General features: G+C 34.1%; 1 protein-coding gene across 1 annotated transcript in view; it reads left to right on the plus strand.

Moving 5' to 3' along the window:
* Window positions 1–20,827: 20,827 nt before the first annotated feature.
* LOC128672505 (lachesin-like) overlaps window positions 20,828–24,451 on the plus strand; it is a 35,507-nt gene continuing 31,883 nt past the window's right edge. The window contains exon 1 of the mRNA XM_053749703.2: window positions 20,828–21,162. Within this exon, the coding sequence (XP_053605678.1) occupies window positions 21,075–21,162 (88 nt within the window). The 5' untranslated portion in view covers window positions 20,828–21,074. The remainder of the gene's footprint in view (window positions 21,163–24,451) is intronic.

Raw genomic sequence — 24,451 nt, forward strand, 5'->3', positions numbered from 1 at the left:
TAACACTATTTATAACACTATAAGTATATTTTAAGTTAACTTATATTTACTAACATAGGTATAGTATGTGTTATGTTAGTAAATATAAATGTTAGTAAATATAAGTTAATTATGTGAACTCTGACTTAAAATCGATAATTTTAAGCTTTTGTTCTCTGTAGTTCTCTTAATTAGTAGTACTAAAATTTGCTGCCATATACACAATAATTATGAAACTACTTACTGAGTGGTCAAAATTGTAAATCAAATTAGACAATGAGGTAGAAATACCTTGTAACGAAATCCGAGAGAATTCCGCGTGTCATGTATAATGTAGGAACATTACAGTGCTAGCAGCGATTCGCCTTCCGTGGAGTTATTGTAATGAAATCCTGCCATCTGTTTTATCTCGCCGACGTAATATGACGTGAGGTCTGCTTTTCGTATAGCCCGATTAAAATAATATGCATTACAATACGAGCTCTCTTGCTTTTTGCTATTTATGTTTCGAGCGCTCTGAAGTTACGAATCCGAGCGAAGAAATGTTTCAAATGTCTAAATAATTCAGTATTCTTTCATGGATATTTCTGAATGGGTTGGATTTTTGACATTCATTATTTTAGTAGGTACTCCGTAGCTACTAATTCCATGTTTTAAATATAGTAGATATTGTCCATGGATTAGCTTAGGTACGCGAAGTTGGAAATAGCGTTGAGTATTTAACGTTATTATAATTTCATTACTTAAAAAAGGATGAATAAATGAATATATAAAGAATTATTTATTTATTTTATTTTAAATACCATATACAGAAAGTAGTAAGTTTAGAACAAATGATTTATTATTCAAAATCAATAGTCTTGCAAACGTAAATGAAAATACGCTTTACAGAATTGAAATGATATTGGTACCAGCTTATTTTCACTAACCACTACGTTGAAGAGGCAGCATTTCAAGTTATCTAGGCTGCAATATCACAGTGTTTTCTCGAAATAGCTACATCATTGAGAAACTGTCACGGTTAAAGGTTACCTTCACATAGCATTTTACAAAATGTTAAATTATAATATATGTCTATTTTCTCTCTCTCTCTCTCTCTCTCATGCGTTTCCCCGGTTCCTTCCGCAGCCGTTGCGCATCGGATCCCAGGAGTCATCTGAAAATGCGTCAGATATAAAATTACATTAGGTATACGTTTCTTTGGCAAATAGTATGTATTGTTGGTTTAGTTTGATTTATTACTTGGCGATTGTAGAAAACAATGCGCGTAATCATCTTCCCAAATAACAAAGCAGCTTATCTCTAATATATAAGTATATAAATCTAAATTACAGATATTGTTTTTGTCGAACCACATCTTAACAATTAACTTCGGTCTGAGTGAGATAGTATCACCTCACTCTGACACCTAGTAGAGTGGTTATATTCACTTTACAGATAATATAATATAACATAAGTACTGTGTGGAGACCTTTAGGTTTCACGGTTCGCTTTAACGCGCTTTTTACATATATCTTTACATTTTTAGATCCTACTCTAGTCAATTTTGTTTTTTAACAGCTACTTTACAAATCATATACAAATCAGAGCTATTATTTATCAATGGTTTAAACACAAGTCATATCGTTCCAACCTAAATCACGTACAATTCACAAGTAATAATTACAACAACATACGAGCAGATAATGTGCTCTGAATGCTCTAATATCCGATTAGTATTCGCGAGCGCGTGGTTTATAGCCCATTGAGATACGAGCGCCCATTGACTAGGCAATTTACATTGCATCGCTACTTTTGTGTACAGAAAGCCACACAACGTGATGTATCCGTATTTAAATATTGTCACCCGGCGTCCTAGGTAAACAATAAACGCGGCAAGACAATATCAAATGTACTCGTAAGTTATTGTACATCGTTATCACTATCCACCACTCACTCATACTAAGAACTATGCCACATTGCCCATTGACCAAAAAATAAAATAAAAGATCGCTAAGAATTGAGAAACTTCTTTACCAGCATCAGCGACTCTTGTTAGGTGCTGATGTTCAAAATGTTCCCATCAGGCAATCCGCATCTTTGTTTTGCTTACTTACTTACATATATTTTTAACGAAACCAAGAGAAATCTAGACTTTGATGAAGAAATATGAAGATTCTGCAAGTAAAAATGCAACCGATAAGGGTTATACTTGCCTCATTAAAAGTTTGAAGAAACTGATCCAAGTCTTGCACAGAAGAGTAGTACCTACTGTAGTATCCATTTTAGTTGAAAATTTAGTTTGTTTTAAAAATGACCTGCTAATGCTGCTCTTTTGAAATTTCTGGGCATCTTGATTGAATATATATATTTTTCTTTTATTGTGGCTAAGGCATATATGTATAAAAGATAAGCATAATAAACTCCATATCCACACGAGTGTATTTTCCACACGCATTAAAAATGCTTTGAAATAAAACAATAATATGTTGTGATTCACACCGTGCCGGCATTTTATTATACTCACATAGATTGAATGTGGAATGTCATAAAGCAATAAAAATGCGCTAACAGCGCCGTCTGTTTTTACGCCCGCCCAATCGAAAGGTTATTAAGCTGCATTAAATTAGTAAAAATGGAGCCTTAACTTAGCCAAATGTGTACACGTAATTCTAAAATGAACCTGGTTTCGGGGTTATTTCAAACAACACGCAACTCATACAAATTCGTTAATATGACACGCGAATACTTTTGACACAAAGGATCTAGAAAGCTATGCAACAACTATAAATTACTGTGATATTGCAACCCGCCTCTGACTTAAGCTATGTACAGTCAGCAAATACAAATGTGTTTTCTTTGTGTAAGGATACTATTTTGTTGAAATATGTCATCCCAAAATGATCTGTAAACATATTGAAGAAATCATTCACCTAAATGGAGTTCTTACGCAAACCATAAATATGTTTTTTTTGTATATCTGAGTATGTTGTTGACTGTACGTCATGAGATATAACAAACCAACTTATTATCATATATTTTGTGAAACTTTCGTGATAAATGAGGCGAGTTTTCAGTTTCGTGTGCTCTAAAATACGTATTGCAGGTAGCATCAGTTTGTATCTGATAATTGTGATGCGCTTCTTTGTTAACCCACACCGTAAGTGGGGGTTTTTATAAGTTTATACTTGCAGTTTTTTCTGCATTCAGCATTTCTTCTCAGCAGTCATTCCGAATTGCCAGTAGTTTGTAGCTTGTGAGAAATTACTATTTAATATAAAAATTGACGTGAAATTTGAATTTGATTTCAAGTACATACCTAAGTATAACATGTGTACGTCTGTCTGTAGCATCTTAGCTCCCAATGGATGAAAGAAAACATTGTATATAATAATAGTACCTCTATAGTTAATATAATGTCACATTAATTGATCAAAATGATATTTGATTTAATATTTTTAAGTTCTTATGAAAGAATAAGAAGTAAGCCATTTGATTAGTTGTAAAATAGGATAGTACAATTTCTTGCAAAGTGAACTTACTCATGGGCGAGACCTGGTGACCAGGTTCTCCGGAAACCAAGCATGGGCACCAGTTCTCCACAATTTACTAGATCTTAAGTTTGCATGCACCTGACTGATCTAGTGTTATTTTTAAGCTGTTTTTGTGAAGAAAAAAAATAAAGAATATTATTATTATTATTTATTATAGTTTGTGTAAAATGTAAAGTTCGAGTAATAATTTAACATTGGTATAACTTATTACGCATATCGAATAAGTGATACAAAGATTTATTAATATACGCTGTTTGTATAGATATATTTGTACAACGTCATTGAAAATTAATACCCTATAACAAAGGTTTATCGGTCCCAATGTTGTTTACGGAGGTTGAGCAAACTTGCTATAATATAATTCAGCCAGTAGTTACAGCCTAATATCAAATGTTATTATATACGAAATTGATAGTGCAACTTATCCTCTACTAGGAATTAACCAATGGTAATGATAGTGAATAACTTTATCAATTCGATTTTACCCTGCAATAAAGTAATTTTAAATAAAAAAATATTAATATTATGCAGTGAATTGAATGCTCTTTCATTTTAACGTGACAAAATTTCAGTTTGTACCAGGCACAAAAATCCCTAACATTCACAGTAATGCTGGAATATACAATCCAGAATTTGAGCATGCCACTAGCTGTAAATATTTCTTTAACATTATTCATAGCACAGTACATGACGACATATACAATCCCAGTAACGAAGTGACCTGAAGAGCCGCCGAGCACCGACAAGAGGCCATTAAGACGCACTCCGCTGCGCCGATCTCCTCAAGGATCACATCCAATTCTCACAAACACCCCAGAAATTTATTTTCGCTTTAAAGCGGAAAAGGCGTAACAGCTCGTCGCTCTAAGCGGATGTGACGTCACAGCGCGTCGCTTAAAGCGAAAAGCAAACCCTGGTGACGTCACAGCTCGCGAACTTTCTAAAGCGTGTGATTGATGAATGTGAATTTTTTATGTGTCGTTAACCCCACGATTTAACCAGTCATCCGACACTTCATTACCGGGTCCCAGGGTCGCTTTCAATATCTACTCCATACATGCTAATTTAGATTTATTACTTGTTGTTTAAACATTTTAAAGTTTAACTCCACTCAAACTCTAACTTCGTAGAAAAGTTTTTCGATTTAGTTTCTTTGAGTTACATTGAAGTTGATTGCTTCCGATATTATTTTATCTTCGGCTTTGACCCGCCAATTAAATGGTTTTACATTTGATATAAAAAGTTTATCAAGATTCACGTAAATTAATTTGAATTTGTTGTAACCTTAATTAATAATTAGATCGTTAGATCTACGTGGTCTAATGATCATCTTGCCGGACTACTACACTAGGTGTCCCGGGGTCGATCCCCGGTCAGGTCATGGTGGAAAATAAACTTTTTCAGCTTGGCCGGGGTCTTGGATGGTTATCTGTAGGAATATGTTAGAAAATATAGTTAATTTTCAATAATATGTAAAATTTATCAATAATGTTTGAAATAAAAAAAACAATATCTTATTCCTTGTCATGTACCTGCTTCCAAGCCAATACAGTTAAAAATAATTTACATCCCGTCCTCAAACAATAATCCCAAAGTATATAAACAGCTTTACTTCAAGTCAGCGAAGAATTTATCAACAGAGAGCAAAAAAATGTTACATAATCAAATTTGTTACGGGATTAGGTAGAAAATGTGCAGATGGCGTCGAGCGAGTAAGTAAGAGCGAAGTGATAGGGTCCCGATATACGTGTCCCGGATACTGACGACTGCTTTCGCATTTTTGATATTCAGATGGAGCCACCACTGGGAACAAAACCCGAGTTAACTCCACGATATTGAAAGCTTATGGATTTTCGATGTTGTCAGCGGAATGGCGCCGTAATCAGGTTCGGTATAGAGCCAATAAGCCTGATTTCAAATACGCCCACTCTGTTTTCTATTTCGACTTCTTAATTCTGTTCCAGTTAGGAATATAATCTTTGAACCGGTGCCAATTTTTTATTACAATAATTGAAAGTTTTACACGGAAATTGTATTTCAGATTTATACTCAAAGTATTTCAGAATTGTATTTCAGAAAATTCAGATTTGTCCAAATAAACGTAATAATGGGAACACACACCTACTCGTAGCAGCATTTGGGTATCTAAATACATAATGAAACCTCGTGTATTACCTCGGCTTTGGCTTTGACTGCATATATCTCCTTAAAGCTACTCTAATCCTTTTCAACGTTTCAACATCGGTGAAACCGGCTGAATAAAGCAAAATGTAAATTTGAAATTCGAATGCGCTCGAATTGGTACTACCATACAGATACCTTAATGTGTCTAACCGTTTTGGTTGGTGGCCAATTTTAATTGAATGAAAAAATGATCGTCTATGCATTTTTTCGTTTTGGATGATGGGCTAATGGAAATTGGCAATGGTCTCCGCGCCAGGCGTGCCAACTTTTGCCAGCCAGCTATCGCTACGCTCCAGTTAGAACCTCCGACGAGATATATCGTTTCAATTGAATAATGGTCTCATGGCAATTGCCTTCCAGCGTCCGTTCATTCGAATCGATTATGGAAATTCGGTGATTTCACTTTTCCTAACAGGATTTTTGTCATATAAATTGTTCACGGTTTTGACATTGCAAACGAAATATGTGCGCGAAACCTGTATAATATTACTAGCTGATGCCCGCGACTTCGTGCGCGTGGCCCCCTATTTGATATTTGTTGTAATTACTGATCAATTTTTGTGTCAAAAATACTGCAAATACTTATTTTTACTTGCGTTTACAGATTCTTTACTTTGACTGCGGTGTCTCTATGTTTGTTACAAGTTTATTGCTTAGTGTACGCTGAGTTACATCTATTTATTAAGAATTTTTCATAGGTACAAAAAAACTTTCATTCGGCAGCCAAGAGGTTTATTCGAGATGTGTCGCACCGCAGCGCCGTCGACAATCATAAACATTTCATATTCGAATAAACGGCATTTCGATTTGAATGATTTCATTCATCTTTCGAATAGGAAGTCGATCGTATGGCCCAAATGGACGTATTGACATGCAAAGCCTTGTGCAGTTTCTATTGAATTGTAAATTTGAATTCTGAGACTCGAGCTAGTTCCCGCAAAAATAGGTTTACAACAAACCTGTTCTCAAGAGTATTATCGTAATACTCATTTAGTTTATAAATTTAGTAAAAAAATAAATGAAATTAAATGAACGGAACTTATATTGATATAGAGTTGTTGTGAAATTTATTCATTATTTATGCTAATAATGCGTTGTCCATTATTCATCATAGTTAGTAAATTTAATTTACTATTTAAGTACATTATATTCAAACATGGAGACGTATGAAGATAATTAATTGAACAGATAAGAAAACAAATGAAGAAGTACTAGACAAGATAAAGAGACAAGAAGGGGAAAGATGTTTAGCCACCTTATACGACACGACAATTGTGTGAAATATCTGATTGAAGGAAAAATCGTAGCAAGAAGAGGAAAAGGAAAGCCAAGAAGGGCATTCCTAGATGAAATAAAAGAAAAGGCAGAGGTCGTGTCGTATAGGGAGGTGAAATCGATGACTGAGGACAGAATAAGATGGAAAATGCTCCACCGACAAGATCAAAATTCATAAATTAATTGATGATGATATTCAAACAATTTTAAGGTTTCGAAATTACATTGTGGAATTTATCTACAGAAGAAGTTACCTACTTAAATTCGACGTAATGTAAATAATTGTAAACATTAAAATTGGCCTTCAAACTAAAACGCATTTAAGGCAATTCCAAATTTTCAAGACCCGGAAAATATTATAAAAGTTTTTTCCGCATTTTACAGCAAAGTGCAAACTAAATGCAGTCATAGTACATTAACCAGGTGAACGTATCTAGTTTTGACATTATACTTACTGGACCGTGATTGGATGAGAGGATGCACTCCAACGCCTCATTTAATGAGCGCGAATATTCAGCGTATGAGGGCCGGCGTCGAAATCAATCACGATATTAACGACTTCAAAATAAATTGAACGAAAAATGTTTTTCACGAGTTCATGGTTTCGATGCACAACTGTATGAAGTCCTGTTTTTGTTCCTCATTTGTTTTGTATAGTCTTTCTCTCTCTCTCTGTCTCTCTCAGTGTTGTCTCGGTTTCTTCCTCAAAAATAAATTGTAGTTTATATTTCCTTTGTTATCTCCCTTGACAATACTCAGCTAGCACTTTTGTGTGTTGCTTCTACTGACAGGGTGAACCATAGTTTATGTCCAAAATACTTTTTCATTAGGCTTAGGTAACACGTTAAATAGTTGGCTTTAGGTGATTATAATCACTATGTCCGGACAGTCGGCAACCAAGAAGGAAACTATGGGAACCAGTCGAATAAATATTATTATATTCCTCACGGTAATTTGGCTCTTTATTGAAACGACATAAAAACATAACAGAGCCATTTCTTTTCGGCCCTCATAAATCCATGCTCGTAAACTGGCCAAATGACGGCTCCTAAATGAATTGTAAACTTTTCATATTGAATGATTACTCATTCAATATGAAAATTTTACAATTCATTATATAATATTATTTTATCGTAATATTATTTTCTCTGAAAGGATGAGTAAAATAAGAAAAATACGAGCAGTGAAAATAGTGGTCTTTACCCAGTACCAACTAAGTGGCAAAATGATTGATACACTAGAATATTCTTATTTCATAAGGATTAAGTATAAATTAAAATTTTTATTGATGTCTGCCAGGTGACCCGTTGTAAAATAAACATTTTTTCTGATCCCCCCGATTTTGGGTATTACAGACATGAAAGCAACCGCCGAGAGCACGCTCAGATGAGAGAGAAAAGTCTGTAATTCTTTATTTTGCTGCGCGTGCTCTCCCCGTTTTATAGGACCACTCTTTATCCTCCCATACATGTCGTGCGAATAAGGCACTAATTTAAAGCCACGGCAAAATAGCATTCCTTGGGAGAGTGACATCATGCAGGCGGCCGTTCGCAAAATCACAGCCGATTCTTAATTTCAAAGGTTTATTGTTTCTTTCTTTCTGCCTTCGAGACGCCGTATCTAGGAATGATACCCCGAATTCGCAGGATGAGTGAGAGAGAGATAGGTTACAGATTTATAAATCTTACATACTCGTAGTCATACAATCAGCTTGATTAAGTCGCAACTTATTTTACTCAGAAATCTTTTACGTAAGTAGATTATTTAATCGGGACGCCAAAAAGTTAAATAAAGATGGCTTTTTCCTTTGTGGCTGTGTATTCTTTTGGGATTTCAATGTTCTCAGGTAAGAGTGATTGATGTCTTTATCACGATGTTTCCAGAAAGGCGGGACGTTTCGAATCACTTGCATTTACGATCTAAAATATCAACAGTAATTGCGTTTCGCATTTCCCACCTTTTTGTTACAAAGAAAATGTTTTAGGAGTCTATTCTATAGAGATTTTATAATTTTGTGATCGAATATAATGTCTAGTCACAGAATTTAGAATTTCTATAATCTAAGGGCGAGTTGCACCGTCAACTTTGACGTTGTTTTTAACAAACGCAGTGTCCAGTCGTCGTGTTATTCTCCTAAATGACGTGGATTTTTTTACATATTATAGAAATCTGTACACTTTATTGTATATTGTGTACCTATTTAACTTTATTAAGTTTTTACAGCACGTAATGCTCGATGTAAATTACCGTACAAAAGTACGTACGTAAGCATAAGACCGAACGCCTTATTCGCACAGGAAATTTTTCAATGCGTGTCAATAAAATCGTTGGAATAGAACATCTTATTATTATCCGTGTATCTATTCACTATTCGTGTATTTTATAGCATATTTTTATCACATTTGGAGTGAAGGTTGATTGGCGAATGTCATTTAGAAGACGATAAAAACTTCGGAAGAAATTTCACGCCCTTGCGGACGAGTGGTAATCTTTCGCACATCAGCGTTTAAATCAACCGATACACAATAATAAACTACGAGGGTTCGGAAGTTGCACATGAATTGTGTCTAGTGTAACAAAAACCTTCATTGAAAGAGTGAGTGCACGCGGAACAGAGATGGTTAATGCCCGGGCAAAAACGTCTATGCGCGAATGCAAACAAATTTACGTGTAGTTTGAAATTAAATAAACTTATTCTAGGACACACCATTTTGCCAGGTATATTATTATTTTGTAATCATAATTAATATAAAATAAATATTTTTAATAATAATATGTACGTAAACTGTTGAATAAATAATTAGACAATTTTTTTAAATTTATGTATATTATCTTGGTTTTTTATGATCAGTTTTTGCCCGGGCGCAATTCATCCCTGGAACCCCACACACTCGCGGCTCCTTCAGTCGAGGTAACCGCAGACTACAAGGCAAATCGGCTATTTTGAAATGTTTCCATTTTTATCGAAACGCTACTCTATATGAATAAAGTGTTTTGTTTCTTTTTAAGCGTATGTAATGTTTAAAAATAGGACTGGATAGAGAATTAAGACATATAATATTTTTTTTACAAAGGCAGGTATAAAATATCCTTCCCTAAGATATATATTTTATATACCTTGACGGTTTTCCCTAGGGTACCTATAGATTATCAGTAAGCCAAAATATAGCACTAACTTTAAGTATTTAAAGAAGACTTCAATGTGTAATTAACAAAAGGCAGTATACTGTAAAGGTGAAAGTAGCATGGAAATAATGAAATGTTATGTATACAAACATCAATAAGAATTAAAATTACATTTGTGCTCTTCTATATCTGTGGTGACATCTAAGTACTGCGTTATCTCGTTTTCAAACAACAACAATATACAATTTCGAAACATATGTTACCATTTATCATACTGTACTTGATGTCTATTATCAATGAATATTAATCTAACTTATAAAATAACTTCTAAATTAAAAATGTCTAAAGATGGCCCCCAGGCAAGGTTCCCATAACATGGAACCTTGCAGGCAGCATTCCCGCGCTAAACGCTATTCAATGGCTTATTTTAATTATTCAACGGCAGATTCGTAACAGTTCGATGTGATATAGTTTCCACCAGTTTGTAATAAAAAATCCAGCAGACACTCAATTTCGCAGCCTTTGCACATGAATATTTCGGAGCGCTACAAAGGTTCGCAGTGAAAAGTGCAGGCGAGCCTACCGCAGAATCGTGAATCTGTCAGTCAGGTCGCAGACTGCGTCACTGAAAACAACATTTGCTATTTCCAGGATTTTCTTTTTAATATTGTATACATTTTCGTAGTTTTAGTGCAGTTTTAGTGTAGTACGTCGCGTCGGGGCGTTGTTGCAAGTTTAAAAAGCTTGCGTGATAAGAGTGGGTCTCCTTGATTGGCAGTAACGCGAAAATTCTTGGGCGATGATTTGTTCGTAATTTGTCGTAGATTGATACTGTTCTGTATTTAACGTCCTAGGTTACCATTTTTGAGTTTAAGTTTCTGTTCTTTTTTCTGTTAGTTTCTGTCCGTTTCTTCCATTTATATCGATTTAAAATATAGGTTTATAATAGGTAAAATTGGCTTTACCCGGTATAAATTATACCTAACAATAAAGTTGCAGCTCACAATACGATAAGAATTTCAGCGAACATGTTTTCAGAACGAATCGACTGGCGAGAAAAATATTTTCGCATAACAACAATTCCATTTCATTTCAAAAGAAAAACGATCCAATAAAACGCATATTACCTCATCGCATTGTAAAAGAAAATTTGAAAAAGGGGTGTCTACAGAAACGGATGGTGTAACAATTCTGTGCCATTTGCTCTTACGTTCGGATACGTGCTTGGCGAAAACTTTTTAGGTGACTATAAAGAAAATTCTTTCCCTTGAATTTACGATTTCCCTATCGCGCTTAAGCGGCGAATCATGGCGCATGGATGAAATATTATTGTTCTCTGGATGCGCACGTGTACGCCTAGTAGCGGTAGAAGGGGTGGGTGAGGTGAAGCTACTGACCTGGGTATTAAAACATGAAAAGGCGCCAATTTTTTTTTTAATTATTTGCTCAGATTGCTCAGATAGGTGCTCAGAGCCAAAAATTTTCGTGCGTGCTTCTTTTTTCGAGGTTCAACGAGCGCTCGATAGAAAAGAGTGCGCATTAATTTCTTCGAATGAGGTTTTATTTTAGGGCGCCTTATATAAATTTCGCCCGTGGCATTTGGAGTATACAAACCGGCACTGTACATGTACGCTTAAGCTTTGCAAGTGACGCCAGCTCTCGATTGTACGTTTTACAACTGTGATATATCGCCTTCAAATTCCACTTAGTACTTCGAAACTTCATTTTTTTTTCTTTGTTCATATCGCTTCAGACTCCGTAGGAGATGCCTCATACAGTATTTTATTTGAATTTTAATCGTTTCCTTTTCATATCCATTTTTCAGTTTAATTTTAAGCCGCTTTAATGTGTCACTATGTAAGTAAATATCTAAAACTATATTAGCATACCTATTGACCGATCGTAATAATAAATTGACTCTTGTAATACTACTAAATACACTTTATCGCGAGGAAGATCATTCCCATAATCTCTTAATAAAAAAGGCGATATTTGATATGAACTTTTGAATAATTACAGTATCGTTACTTTACCGTCAAATTATTCATCAATATCCGACGCCTCATTTTCAACAAAGGCTGGAGGAGAACACGAAAATTCATCAAAACTTTATTGAAGCTGAAACAATACATCAAGGCGCTAAAACATCGTAATAGCCCTAAGATTGATCGTTCAGGGCTGCAGCATTATCTTCGGCCAGCATTGTTACTATTGCCAGCCCAAAGGCGACTGTCCATCGCTGTGTACAGAAGTTAAGCTATGATATAAATATAAATTTGTTTTAAAAATAATGCTTCAGCTCTAAAAACTATTGCGGATCTTCAATGCGTCTATACGTGGCCAAGCACAAAAATGCTATGTTTGAACAGCAAAATATTATATTTGCTATCATTTATTGATGATCCAGAAATATTATTATCATCATTATGTTTTGTACAATAATTTTCCTTTGCTAAAGTTTAGTATTTAAGAAAAAATAAAAAGCATGTTTTTAAATATTTTTAAATATGAACTGAACAAGTTCCGAATATAACTTAAGAAAAATATAGGTATAATTATTTAATAATGGAATTAACATCTTATCCCCAGCACTGGATATACGGTACACTGCTGCTTACCTACGCAAACAATGGCCGTCATATCTATAATCTAATTAGGGCCAGACAAAGAAGCCTGCCTGAATCATCTTTCAAAATCGCGTGCTCTAAATAGCATCAGCAACAAATAATATGGAGAATCATCTCGGACAATATCGCTCTTATTTGCGCAAATTTTCGAATTTGTACTCATTTAGCCTAAAATTTATTATTTATTTATTATATTGAACAATATTCAAGATATACTTGCAACATTTTCATATTAACTTTATATACATTTTATTAGTCCCATTCCTTTCCATATTTTTTACTTACATTTGATAATTAATAAATAGTCGAGAACAACAAAGTGCTTTGTCATAATTTCGCTACAACTAACTATACCAACAAAATGATAAATTAATTCTTTGAGAAAGGCGAGAGCAAAAGAAATTTGTTGTTAAAAAGATTTATTTTGTTTCCAACTTTCGCGCTTTTAAATATTGATTCTCCAACTCGGAATGATTCACAGTTTTTCAAACCTAATGTACAAGTTTCTGTTCGCGATCACAAAATATAAAGTTTCCTTCGAACCACTTTCCCTAATTCTTTGTTAATGCGATAAATCTTAAATCTTTTTCGTTGTGAGCATAGAAAATAAAACATTTTAATTTAGTGCCTTTTTGAAAGTGCTTTGAAATACACTTAAAAGCTTTCCTTACCTTTCTATATGTCACAAATATAGTCAACTGAGAGTTGTCGTTTGTTTTACTTAAAACTTCCAATTCAATTCACAATACGAAACCATTCATCAGTTTCGGGTTAATCATCTGTAGATGTAACATTCGGTCGAGCAAAGGATTCAGCAGTTTTATATTTTCAGTGGGCATGTTAGGGTCACGCGTCGGCGGGCGGTGTATGATTTCCGTAGGCGCGGCACGTCGCGAACCCTATCGGCTCATACAGTGCCCGGCGACATCTGCACATTTTCCACGTTATCGACTATTTTTATAGGAACAAATTTAATCTAAGCAGAAGGAGGGATCAGTCTCGGGAGTGCCGTGCGCACGTGGCCCGTGATGTGAACACGGGCTAACGATTTTTCACAGAATGTTATTATGTGTCCGATAAAAGACTCTATCTTGAAATTGTGCCGGCGGCAGGTCCCTTTTGGTTTGCATAACATTGAGAAATGACATAAGGTTTCGCGTTTGATGTCAACAACTTAAAACGAAATCCTATAGGATAATGTTTTGATGCATTAAGTATTTCATTTGCAATACAATATTGCATATATCTTATTTTGCTTATATCGAAATAAACATAATTTATTGGTTTTATTATATAAGTAGTTAGTATTATGTATTTAGAGTAAGTAAGGATTTAAGTCAGTTAAAATTCTGAACTCGTTTAAGGCTAGTTTATTATGGCTAGATGCTGGTAAATGTTCCCCGAAACTAAAATAGGCATCAAAATAATTTCATTTTATTGTATAACGACTGCTCATGATAAAAGTGACATAAGATAAACAAAATCCTAATTTTCATAACTATTTCTGAGATTCTACGAATAGCCGACCCTTTGCTACTTCAATTACTTTGTATAAGAAGATAAGGTCATAGCGCGAATTACATTGCTTATACAGGTACACTTCCAGATTCTATAAATAACTTCCTTTCAACATAAGCCAGCGATATTTTCTCGGTAAATCCTGAACAAGTTTTTGCGCTGACTTCGACTGAGTTTAAGCTAACAGGATGAGGTTAAACAATCTAGCCCCTCCAAGACATCATTAAGTTTTTGCAACTCTTCCCCTGGGGCCCAACAAGGATGTAGCTTAGTGAGAAGGGAATTTTCTTAGAAAAACAATAAATTTCCTGTGAGTAACGCTCGAGTGAGTTTCGGTGTCGGCTGAGCGCGAGCACGCTCGCCATAATATATTGAATTTGAAACGAACAAACTTTTACTCCATACATTGTGCTCTTACGTTCCTCTTGCCACATGTAAGAAGATTTTCGCGAATGTTTACAATGCAATAATTTTTATTTGATGTCTCAGAACAAAGACGCCCGCCGACGCTTTGAGAAGTTGAAACGCAATATTTCCTTCTACGACTGCAGAGAAACAATTGTGTTGTGTATGTCGTATCCAAATAATTCAAAACAAATTACAGTGATTCAGTTTATACTCTTCTCGTATCTAGTTGTATATATGGATAGATATATCCATCTATAAATATATAGACAGATATTAAATGGAAGGAAGTATATGCTTCTATGTCCTATATATGTCAAACACATACGTCTAAACATTTGATATATTCGCGTCTCTTTGTCTCAATGAGAACCACCCGTTACAGTACTATTTCAGGTGTCTACTTTGCATTTAATTTTTGCTGAATCACAAACTAACGTTTCCTCCTTGCTAAAAAATAATGTTGAAAAAAAAATTGAAGACCTTTAATTTAATCTCAGCAATTCCTCTTCAAAATATCAATAAGAGCTGTAAAGAAAAGTTACCTTTCAAAACAGCTATTGATCGTCGGGAAACACTTTGTATCATAGCGGTTTACCGGCGGTTCAACCACAAAAAATATTGGTGAAAAGGTGTGAGCTTTCCAAGCTTAATCCCCGACGATTTGCGAAGGAGGAAAAAAGGGTTCGTAAAGCTTAGACGCCGAGCGTCCCGGCACAGTGTGTCCCCAAATTGCTGTTGTAAATTGCAATCGAATTTTCTTTATTTAAGTCTGCCCCCATGACATTTTTATACTGACTTTAATTATATCTACCTAAAACACAATAACTAGACACGAGTATTATACAGGGTTATTTTTAAAACACAAGTAATCTCGCAGGTCTAGATGGCGAAATCATAATCAACGACGTTTCTTCGTCTAGTTTTCATAGTTTCTAAAAATTTTCTCACAGAGAAAAATACAATAGAACGCGGAAGGCTCTTGTCTACAATAACCACAGCTACAGGTGGTCACGACCCTCAGAAATGAGGATACCACTATGATTATGACTATGTTACTTTCATACCAAAAAATAAATATTTTTTTTATATAACCGTTCTAATGCTAAACACTCAATGTGTATGGCAGGCGAGGCATAGGACGGCGCTAACGCGAATGCGCAAACATGGATATACGAATTTGAGGACAGGACAATAAAAACTTTTAAAATATTTTTTTATTTAATTTATTGAGTTATATCAAAACTCATAGAACAAATGTTTTTGTTCATGATGTCAGCTTTCTAGTGCTGCAAAGTGGCTGGTGTTTTACAAGTAATCCTGTATACATAATACATTTCGAAATTCTCGATAAAACACTCGGAAAACACAACACACATACTTAGAATTATAGCTCAAATGGTTCTAAACTAAATAGTTCCTACTAGCAAATACTAAACAGGAAATAGAATTCAAACATGCTAATCAAACAATAACAACACAAACTATATTTTAGCAATACCAGTAGAATTTTCATTTAAAATATTATATATTTAATTAAGAAAAATATTAATCAAAATGAGGTAGATATCGTTTTGATTCATATTTACTATTATTCATAAAAATAACGACTCAATATTAACAGCGATATCGCAAAATAGAAAAAAGATCAAAGAAAGTATTTTTATCCATAACAAATGATAACTAAATAATTCTGACGTCTTTGGAAGTCAACGCATCCTGTATGTTACGGACCATTTTCATCTACGTTTATCGAACTTCAGCCTTATTTATTTACCTACATAAATAGTTAGGTACCAAACTGTCAGAAACCGAATCAAAATGTTGACGGAAACTTTACATTGTAAGAATACTTTGGTCAAAATATTATAAATATTATTTGTAAGATACATAATCAGATAGTATATAGTGATAGTAATTTAATTTTGTCGTAATATATATTTACATATTTTTAACACACTTATTACAGAATTCGTTTATTAATACACATTTTACACTACGACTTCAAGTGTGTTGATAACGTGTATTGATCATTACATATCGGCGCTTCGCTCCCGTGGGAATTTCGAGATAAAAAGTAGGGTAATTTTTATATACGTATACCAAATTTCATAACAAAGATTTTGCGTGAAAGAGTAATGAATAAACATACACACATGTATCACAAACTTTCCCATTTTATAATATTAATAGGATATCTCCAAGAATGGCGAATTACCACGAATTTAGAAGAAAGTCATCTTGCTAATACGAAAAATAATATAGTAAACAACGTAACATCTTATCTATAAAATTTAAACTAAACCTGTGGCCAGAATATTTAGCGAACACACTAATCCAATATTAACTTGTTTGATTAATTTGTCATAACATTTAACATGCCCAAAATATCCTATATTATGTTTCCAGATGTCTGTTAAATTAATAAGAGCAAATGTAAACAAACACGATATGAAGTTAATTAACTTACACCCCCACTCAAGGCTAATAAGATTTGCGTCGATATCATCGTACGAAGACTCGATTGCCGTGAACTCAATAAGCTTGAATAATTAATTGTACTTAATATGGTAATACATCCACATAGTGATTATTCAATATGTCCTTATAGACAAACCACGCGTAACTTATGCGTGGTTTCGCCTATTTCGCCAACCACTTTAGACTAAAGTCTAGCGATCAGATTTTTTCGAAATAGGTGTTTAGAAAAATATACTTTCGCCGTTGCGCTAGTAGCAAACGCCGATAGTGCGGTGCAACAAAGAGCGATAGTGTAACGTTTTTCTTTAAACAAATAATGACAATTTATTTGATTTTGGTATTAATCGTTTTGGCATACCTACTATATTCTAAGATTAGCATTTGCCCACAACTTCGTATGTGAGTAAAAATTCGTCTCCCGTGGGAATTTCAGAAAATCACTTCTTAGTGCTCCCCTACACTGTACACACATCAAATTTCAGCTTGCTACGCCCAGTAGTTTCGGCTGTGCGTTGTCTGTCAGTCACTCAATAACGGAAGAGTAATATATATATAGATTAAGATAATAGATTTCTTTTCAAAAAAATATTTTAAGTTTATTATAATACGGTTAACTTCAATGAAATTTTAATCACATAAATAATGATACACTTACTTACTTACACAAACAAATAAATTTGAATCTGTTAAAAAAATGAAAAAGAAAACCTATAGAACCTAATGTCGTCAATCACATAATAAAAATTATTGAGATCGGATAATATTTAAAAATGAAAAAACGATTTATCTTTTGGCCGAGTTGCCGGTAAATCTGTAAAGATGCGAGTTTTCAATTCGAACTTGATCGCGTTACTGTAACTATCGTTGTCGGACGCAGCCAACCAATTATATTGCCGTACACAAAAGCATTGTTGTCAATTTTTTAACGCATCCCGTGACAATGCCACATTGTTTTTTGTATATTAGGTGCCAAATGGGAAGCGGTCACCGCAGCCTATAGACGCCAGCAAAAAACACACTCGTTGCCGACTTGGCCTAGGGTTTTTTTCCACAGTACCCTGTAATTTACTACTTTTGTCATTTTTCAAAACGGAACACAATAATGAAAGCTACTGTTTTTTTTTTGTTGAAATACTTAATATGGTGAAAAAATATATTTAGTGTCAACTTCTTCATAGAAAATTGACACATATTTTCGTATACTGCTGCGATTATGAACTTCTATTCTAAGTTCGATAATAAATCTAACTTAGCAATAAATCAATGGCATGTTGTCATAATTCGACAAGGCTTTACTCCTCGCGTCTCTCCATTTCCCCAATTACTAGTCAGCTAAATTTTACCTATCGTAAATTTAAAATTTAGTTAAGTTTCGTCTAACATACAAAATATAGATTTATTTATTTACCTATGCAAAATTGTAGATTAACATTTATTAATAATATATATAATACATAATTAAATGTATTGGAAATGATAGAGGTTGATGTAGATAATTGAGATTGTTTAAATTTATTACAATACATTATTTTTTAAAGACATAATTTATTTCAATGTACAAATTGTGGCTCTATCGTCTAGACAACTTTTACAGACGGGTAAAGAGGAAAAAGGAACGAAAATATTTTGGGACAGATGACGTGATTATTATTTTTTTATTTGTACAAAAAATTTGAAACAACGAGTGGAAGTTACGAACGAGTAACAATTGGGAATAATATTGCGTCGTCTAGCGATCTTCTTATTGAAACATGAACTTCTCACACAAAAGATGCACTGCAGTAAACACTTTTAACTTGCAGTGTTGTCAAAATAGGCCATAGTAAAAGTAGGTATTAAATTCAGTCTGATTCAACCCTCAAGTAACTAACTGTAAGAAATTTTATTATATTTTGTTTATTAAAAAAAAAAAGATCCTATAATTAATTAGTACTTAGCTAGAAGGTCGCATGGCTTCTAATTAATATTGATCGGAGTTCTAAACGATACCGAACTGATAAGTGTTCAATCATCTGTTTATTTTTTGAAATGACTTTTCATAAAAATCCTCAGATATCATATTGCGATTGGTCCTAAAATAAGTGAAATTAGTAAAGCCTGGATTGTTTTTTTTTTGTCTTACATGCTGGTCTGCTACGTGAGAAACTCAAAATGCGCCAGATGCTTCTCCTCGCGCGCCAGTGCCGGATTTATGCACAGACCACATTGACAGCTGCCTATGGGCAACAACAAGGGGGCCGCCACCGCATAAAAAAAATCGATAAAGGCTGTCGATAAATCGATAATCGATACTGAGTTTTGTTATAAATTTACATATATTTTCTCTGAGCGGAAAAAGTTAATATTTTAAAATCGTCGAGATCAAGCAGCACGAAATATGAAAACAAATGGCGCCTTTTGTGTTCACATTTCGAAAAACAATGTTAAAGAGTGCTTTCCCAAGGCTTAGGTAATTCTGAGAATATATCTCAAACTAATGGTGACAAATTGTACGGCTGAAAGAACCTTGTCAGAACTGAAGCTTATAAAAATAAATTCCAAAGTTTTATGACTGAGGACAGATTAAATATTTTCGCTTTTCTTAGAGAGTGATGTTTTGAAGACTTCGATGATATTATTAATTCATTTATTGATATGAAAATCAGATGAAAAATAATTTTGCTGGTAAGTACCACTAGTTAAATTTTGAATAAATTTTATGTTCGCCAACTTCGTCTCTTCTTTAACTTGAACTTAATAATAAAGATACTTTCAACAGTAAACCACAAACGATATGAGGGGCTCCACCACATACTCTGTTTATGGGCCGCAGAAATCTAAATACGGCGCTGCCTCGAGAAGATTGTAAAAGGCAAGCAAGGATTAGGGTTATAAATTTGAAACTTTCCTCATAGGCAATGAACTAGCCACCTGTCACAACTTAATCTCAATTCCTCCAATAAGCCCACCATACAGCTAAACGTGGCCTGCAAATTTCATAATTATTTGTTTTGTCTATTTATTCGTAAGTCTGTATTTGTATCTGTACTTTGTAAAATTTTGATTACCCATGCCTTAGTTATAAACCTTTATAACAGAAAATCTATTTGCATTCGGTAGAAATTTCATTTTACTTCTATACAAAGTTTATAATAAGATACAACTGACGATAATTGTTTTATCAATACCTGCGTACAACTTTTGGAGATAACGGACTTATTGTTTATGAATTGACTTAAACTTAGTATGCACTCTGTATTTATGAAATAAGACTACTTCGGATTCATTTTAAACAGCTTATGGTTTACAGACCCATTTACCTCAATAATACCTGGTTATAGCAACATTGATTCTACGACATTTTCATTCCATATTTCAACTGTTATAAAAGGGAGAGAAGTGAGGGGTTTCTGACATAAATCTCCAAAATATCACAGCCAACTTATAAAAACTCATCATAATTATCATTAATTTAAATTCGAGATTATTCATAGCAAACAGCGGAGCAACTCCATCGGTACTTAGCGCGGCGCACCTGCCCGGGGCGTCTTAGCGTGGTCCAAATTAATGCGACGCAAACTTGGCAAAAGTCAATTACACTTTATTAAAACCGTCTCCATTTATATCAATTTGATGCAAACTGTTACAAATACTGGTAATGTTCGTCTTTTTGAAGCGAGGCGGCGCCACGCAAGCGCCGCTCGGGATCCGACCGACAGACAAAGGTAGAGGAGACAGTACGCAGTCAGCGCGCCTCGAGACGACGCCGCCCGTCGCTCGATCCCCAGCTATACGAACTCGATACACGAACGAACAGCCGCTCAATTCACAGCCTTCCAATGAATATTTAATCGCTCCATATTCTGCCGGCGAATGAATGAACGAATTTACCGACCATGACTCTCTTGTTGACACGTATGTAAAAGTCTGCAAAGTTCATTCGATTGCGATATCGATGGGGTAATACATGATGCACGGAGAAAGACATGTGCCGTGGTCAGCGGCCACTCTCGTGGTGTTGCTGCTAATTATCCACAATGCATCATCTTCCGACGGTAAGTTAAAATACTAAAGTGCCTGAATATTTAAATTGTTTGTTTTTTTAATTTATTACTGATTAATTTTTTTATTGTTGACAAGGGTTGCATGTAAAATTTAGGTATTTTCAAACATATTTTACAACGTAGAACATAGAACTTAATGTGAAGATACATCACGATCTTAGAACATGTTTTATTTGCACGGAGAAAGTTTGCAGTTTCCGCAAAAAGTTACGAAGCTACATACGTGTTGTTTAAGTTTGTAAACAGACAGATTGTGCATGCTTACGATCTACTGTGTTATTTTGTGGAGACTAATGGAGAATATGATTAATGGTTGCTATTGTAACAAAATAAACAATTCTTTGTGATTTTCCATTCGCATGAGCCCGATTTGTTCGATTATTCGTGTTTATAATTATGTTACGAAGAACTACATTTTTTATCAATCAAATACGACGCTCGTGACCCCGGCAATTGAATATCTTATCTTATGTTAGACAAAACAATATTGCATAATGCTTAGGACTCAAATGTATAGATAAGACTGGTTCCGATGATGTTATATATTAAAATGTACAAATTTTGTTGCAAACTTTAATATGAATAATTTATTGCCCTGATTTTACGCAGGTGAAAGTAGAAATTAAATACTTTCTCAAAAATATCTTATCCAATAGCGACAACCGCATCTAAATCCATATTCTAGTGTAAAAGCAGACTTGGAATAATATAGCAATGCAATTGTATTAATTAAAGCTAGAGTTCTCAAATTAACTTTAAATATAATATAATTAATATATATAATTGGTTGCTATATTTTTACTAAATTTTGAATTTCTAACCGTAATGTATAGAATTACTTAAATGTTACTAATTATACTACACTACTTTTAAATTTACAATAATCAAAATCTCATTTCCTACTTTTTCTTCTCCACCTCGCACTTTCGCATACTTAGTGATCAGACCAGAAAACAGACCGTGGGTTCCGAGATTTAATGGCGGGGAAAAAACCTACAAAACGCTTAGATGAGAGAGGGAAATGAAATTTCTTTGTGAACAAAAATAATGTTCTTTAAAAAAGCTAAACTATATCAGGACCGATCAGAACAGGACTTTAAACTCCGCAATTTATAAAAATATGTTAAGTACGAGTATATATCTCTGAACTCTCCATAAAAACTTTACTACTTTTTCGCAATGTGCTCGAGAAGACGCAATATTTCTAGCGTATTAAATAAAAGCTGTAAAGAAGCAGGATTTCCATGTGAATACATACATGACATGACAGATTGACGTTACAGAGCATTGTTAACATATAACACGTGATAGCTTCCCAGCCCTCCGACCATTCTATGGCGGTAATATTGTTTTAGGCCACAATTTCGTTACGGTTAACAAAATACATGATTTTCTAATCACATTTGGGTTTAAATTAATGTATGTTATTTAGTACATTTGCATTTAAATCTCAGTGAATTGTAGTCAAAAAGAGTTACAAATATTATTTTTACAAAAACATATTCAAGCAGTAAACGAATTACGCTCGCAAAGAGATATGAAGTATATAACTTGTATAGAAATAACTATTATTTTGTTACCTTATTATTAAAATAAAAAAAATATTATTCTGATAAGGCCAATAACTGTCAAGGTTTACCTTATGTGAATACATTCATATTTGTACCTGTTACCAAGGAAAATTATTTCGACAAACATGTGTCTTAAATATACTTCAATTAACCTGAAATGACATAGTCACAGAATTATTCTATTCGAAATGGCCGCTTTTGGCTTAGATACAGGCCTTTCATGTCGCACGAAACAGATTATCGAATTGAAATAATTAGTGCATACTATATTCTTTTGAGCTATAAAATAGCCAAATATTTATCCAAGATTAAAATTCATCTTCTTCTATCCATACTTCTTCGGTCGATCCTGGATTTGTCACTTCGTTCAACTGGGCCTGTTTCAAGTCCTTTGATATAGTGCCATTAAGTTTACTTACATGAACCAAATTCAAATATTAAACGAATGAAATTCTTAAGTCTGTTAAAAAAATCCGAACTATCTAACTTCATGTGGTGAGCAGCCATGGACTGAGACCTTTACCGCCAAGTGATCCATGCGACTTCAAACGGCTGGAGTTCCCGCCGCTTGCCCGTCTAATTTATTGGCGAACTTTTTCTCGTTTCTAAAATTCATCGGTTTCACTAAAGTATTCATTTTGTATACAAAAGTATTCATTTTGTTCACAAGTACACTTCAAAATTGATTGAAATTCTTTTATTGTTCATTTAAAGCGGATTTACATTTGCATAACTACCTACTACTAGTTCATAAAACAAACAAGATAGAATCCAATTCATTTTTATGTTGGTTTACAGAATTTTCAGTAGCCAGATATAGATATTTAATTTTTCAATCAATATACATTTATTTAATTTCTGCATTTCTCAATTTAATAAAAAAACATACACACACAAGTTTATAATTGTAAATATTTGAAAACCTATTCGATAGCTACATTGAGTTGTATTTTCCAAAATATCCTTAGTATGTTACCAAGCTAATTGCTGAATAAAATTGTTTAATTGACGCTCAATCTAAGCGTTTATTACGAACGGTCAATACAAAGGATCCGCTGTAAATAGCAATGAAGGCAATTAAAACATCAACAGACTGGAGATTTATTATTTAAATGGCGTATTAAAACGGCGAGCACACGACGGGAACAATCAGCATATTTTTCGGCGCGCCTGCCCCGCCGTGATATCTATAACCCATTATTCACAGGATTAGCTTTTTGCTGGATGAGCTATAGAATATTCAAAAAGGAATTATTGGATTCCACAAAATATGTGCCGGCCGCTCTAGCGTTTTAAATCTATTGTTTGTTCGTTTGCTGATTGCTTTGAGTATTAAAACAACTGGTGTAACCATTAGTGCTAACCTAAAATAATAGTTTGTAAATGTCAGTGCGGGCAAGTTAATGCTTACTATATGCACTGTGGACTCCCAAACAAAAATAACGCCGATCATTTTACAGCTACGTATAACCACCGGGTTCGTACCTTTGTCAGGTCTCTCTAGTTGGTTTAATACCCAAAGCCTAATTGAGATTACTCTATTCAATCCTCAGATGGAATAAAAATTTAAATAACCACACTGTGCACGTGATGTGAATGACTCGTGGCTTGTAGTCGACTACAAATTCTAAACACACCATAACAAAAGTACGGCTTTGTCTAACTCCGCTACACTAGGGTTTTGTTTGAGAGTTGCATTTTCAAATCTA

This window comes from Plodia interpunctella, chromosome 9 (genome assembly GCF_027563975.2).
Source record: "Plodia interpunctella isolate USDA-ARS_2022_Savannah chromosome 9, ilPloInte3.2, whole genome shotgun sequence".
NCBI lineage: Eukaryota > Metazoa > Arthropoda > Insecta > Lepidoptera > Pyralidae > Plodia > Plodia interpunctella.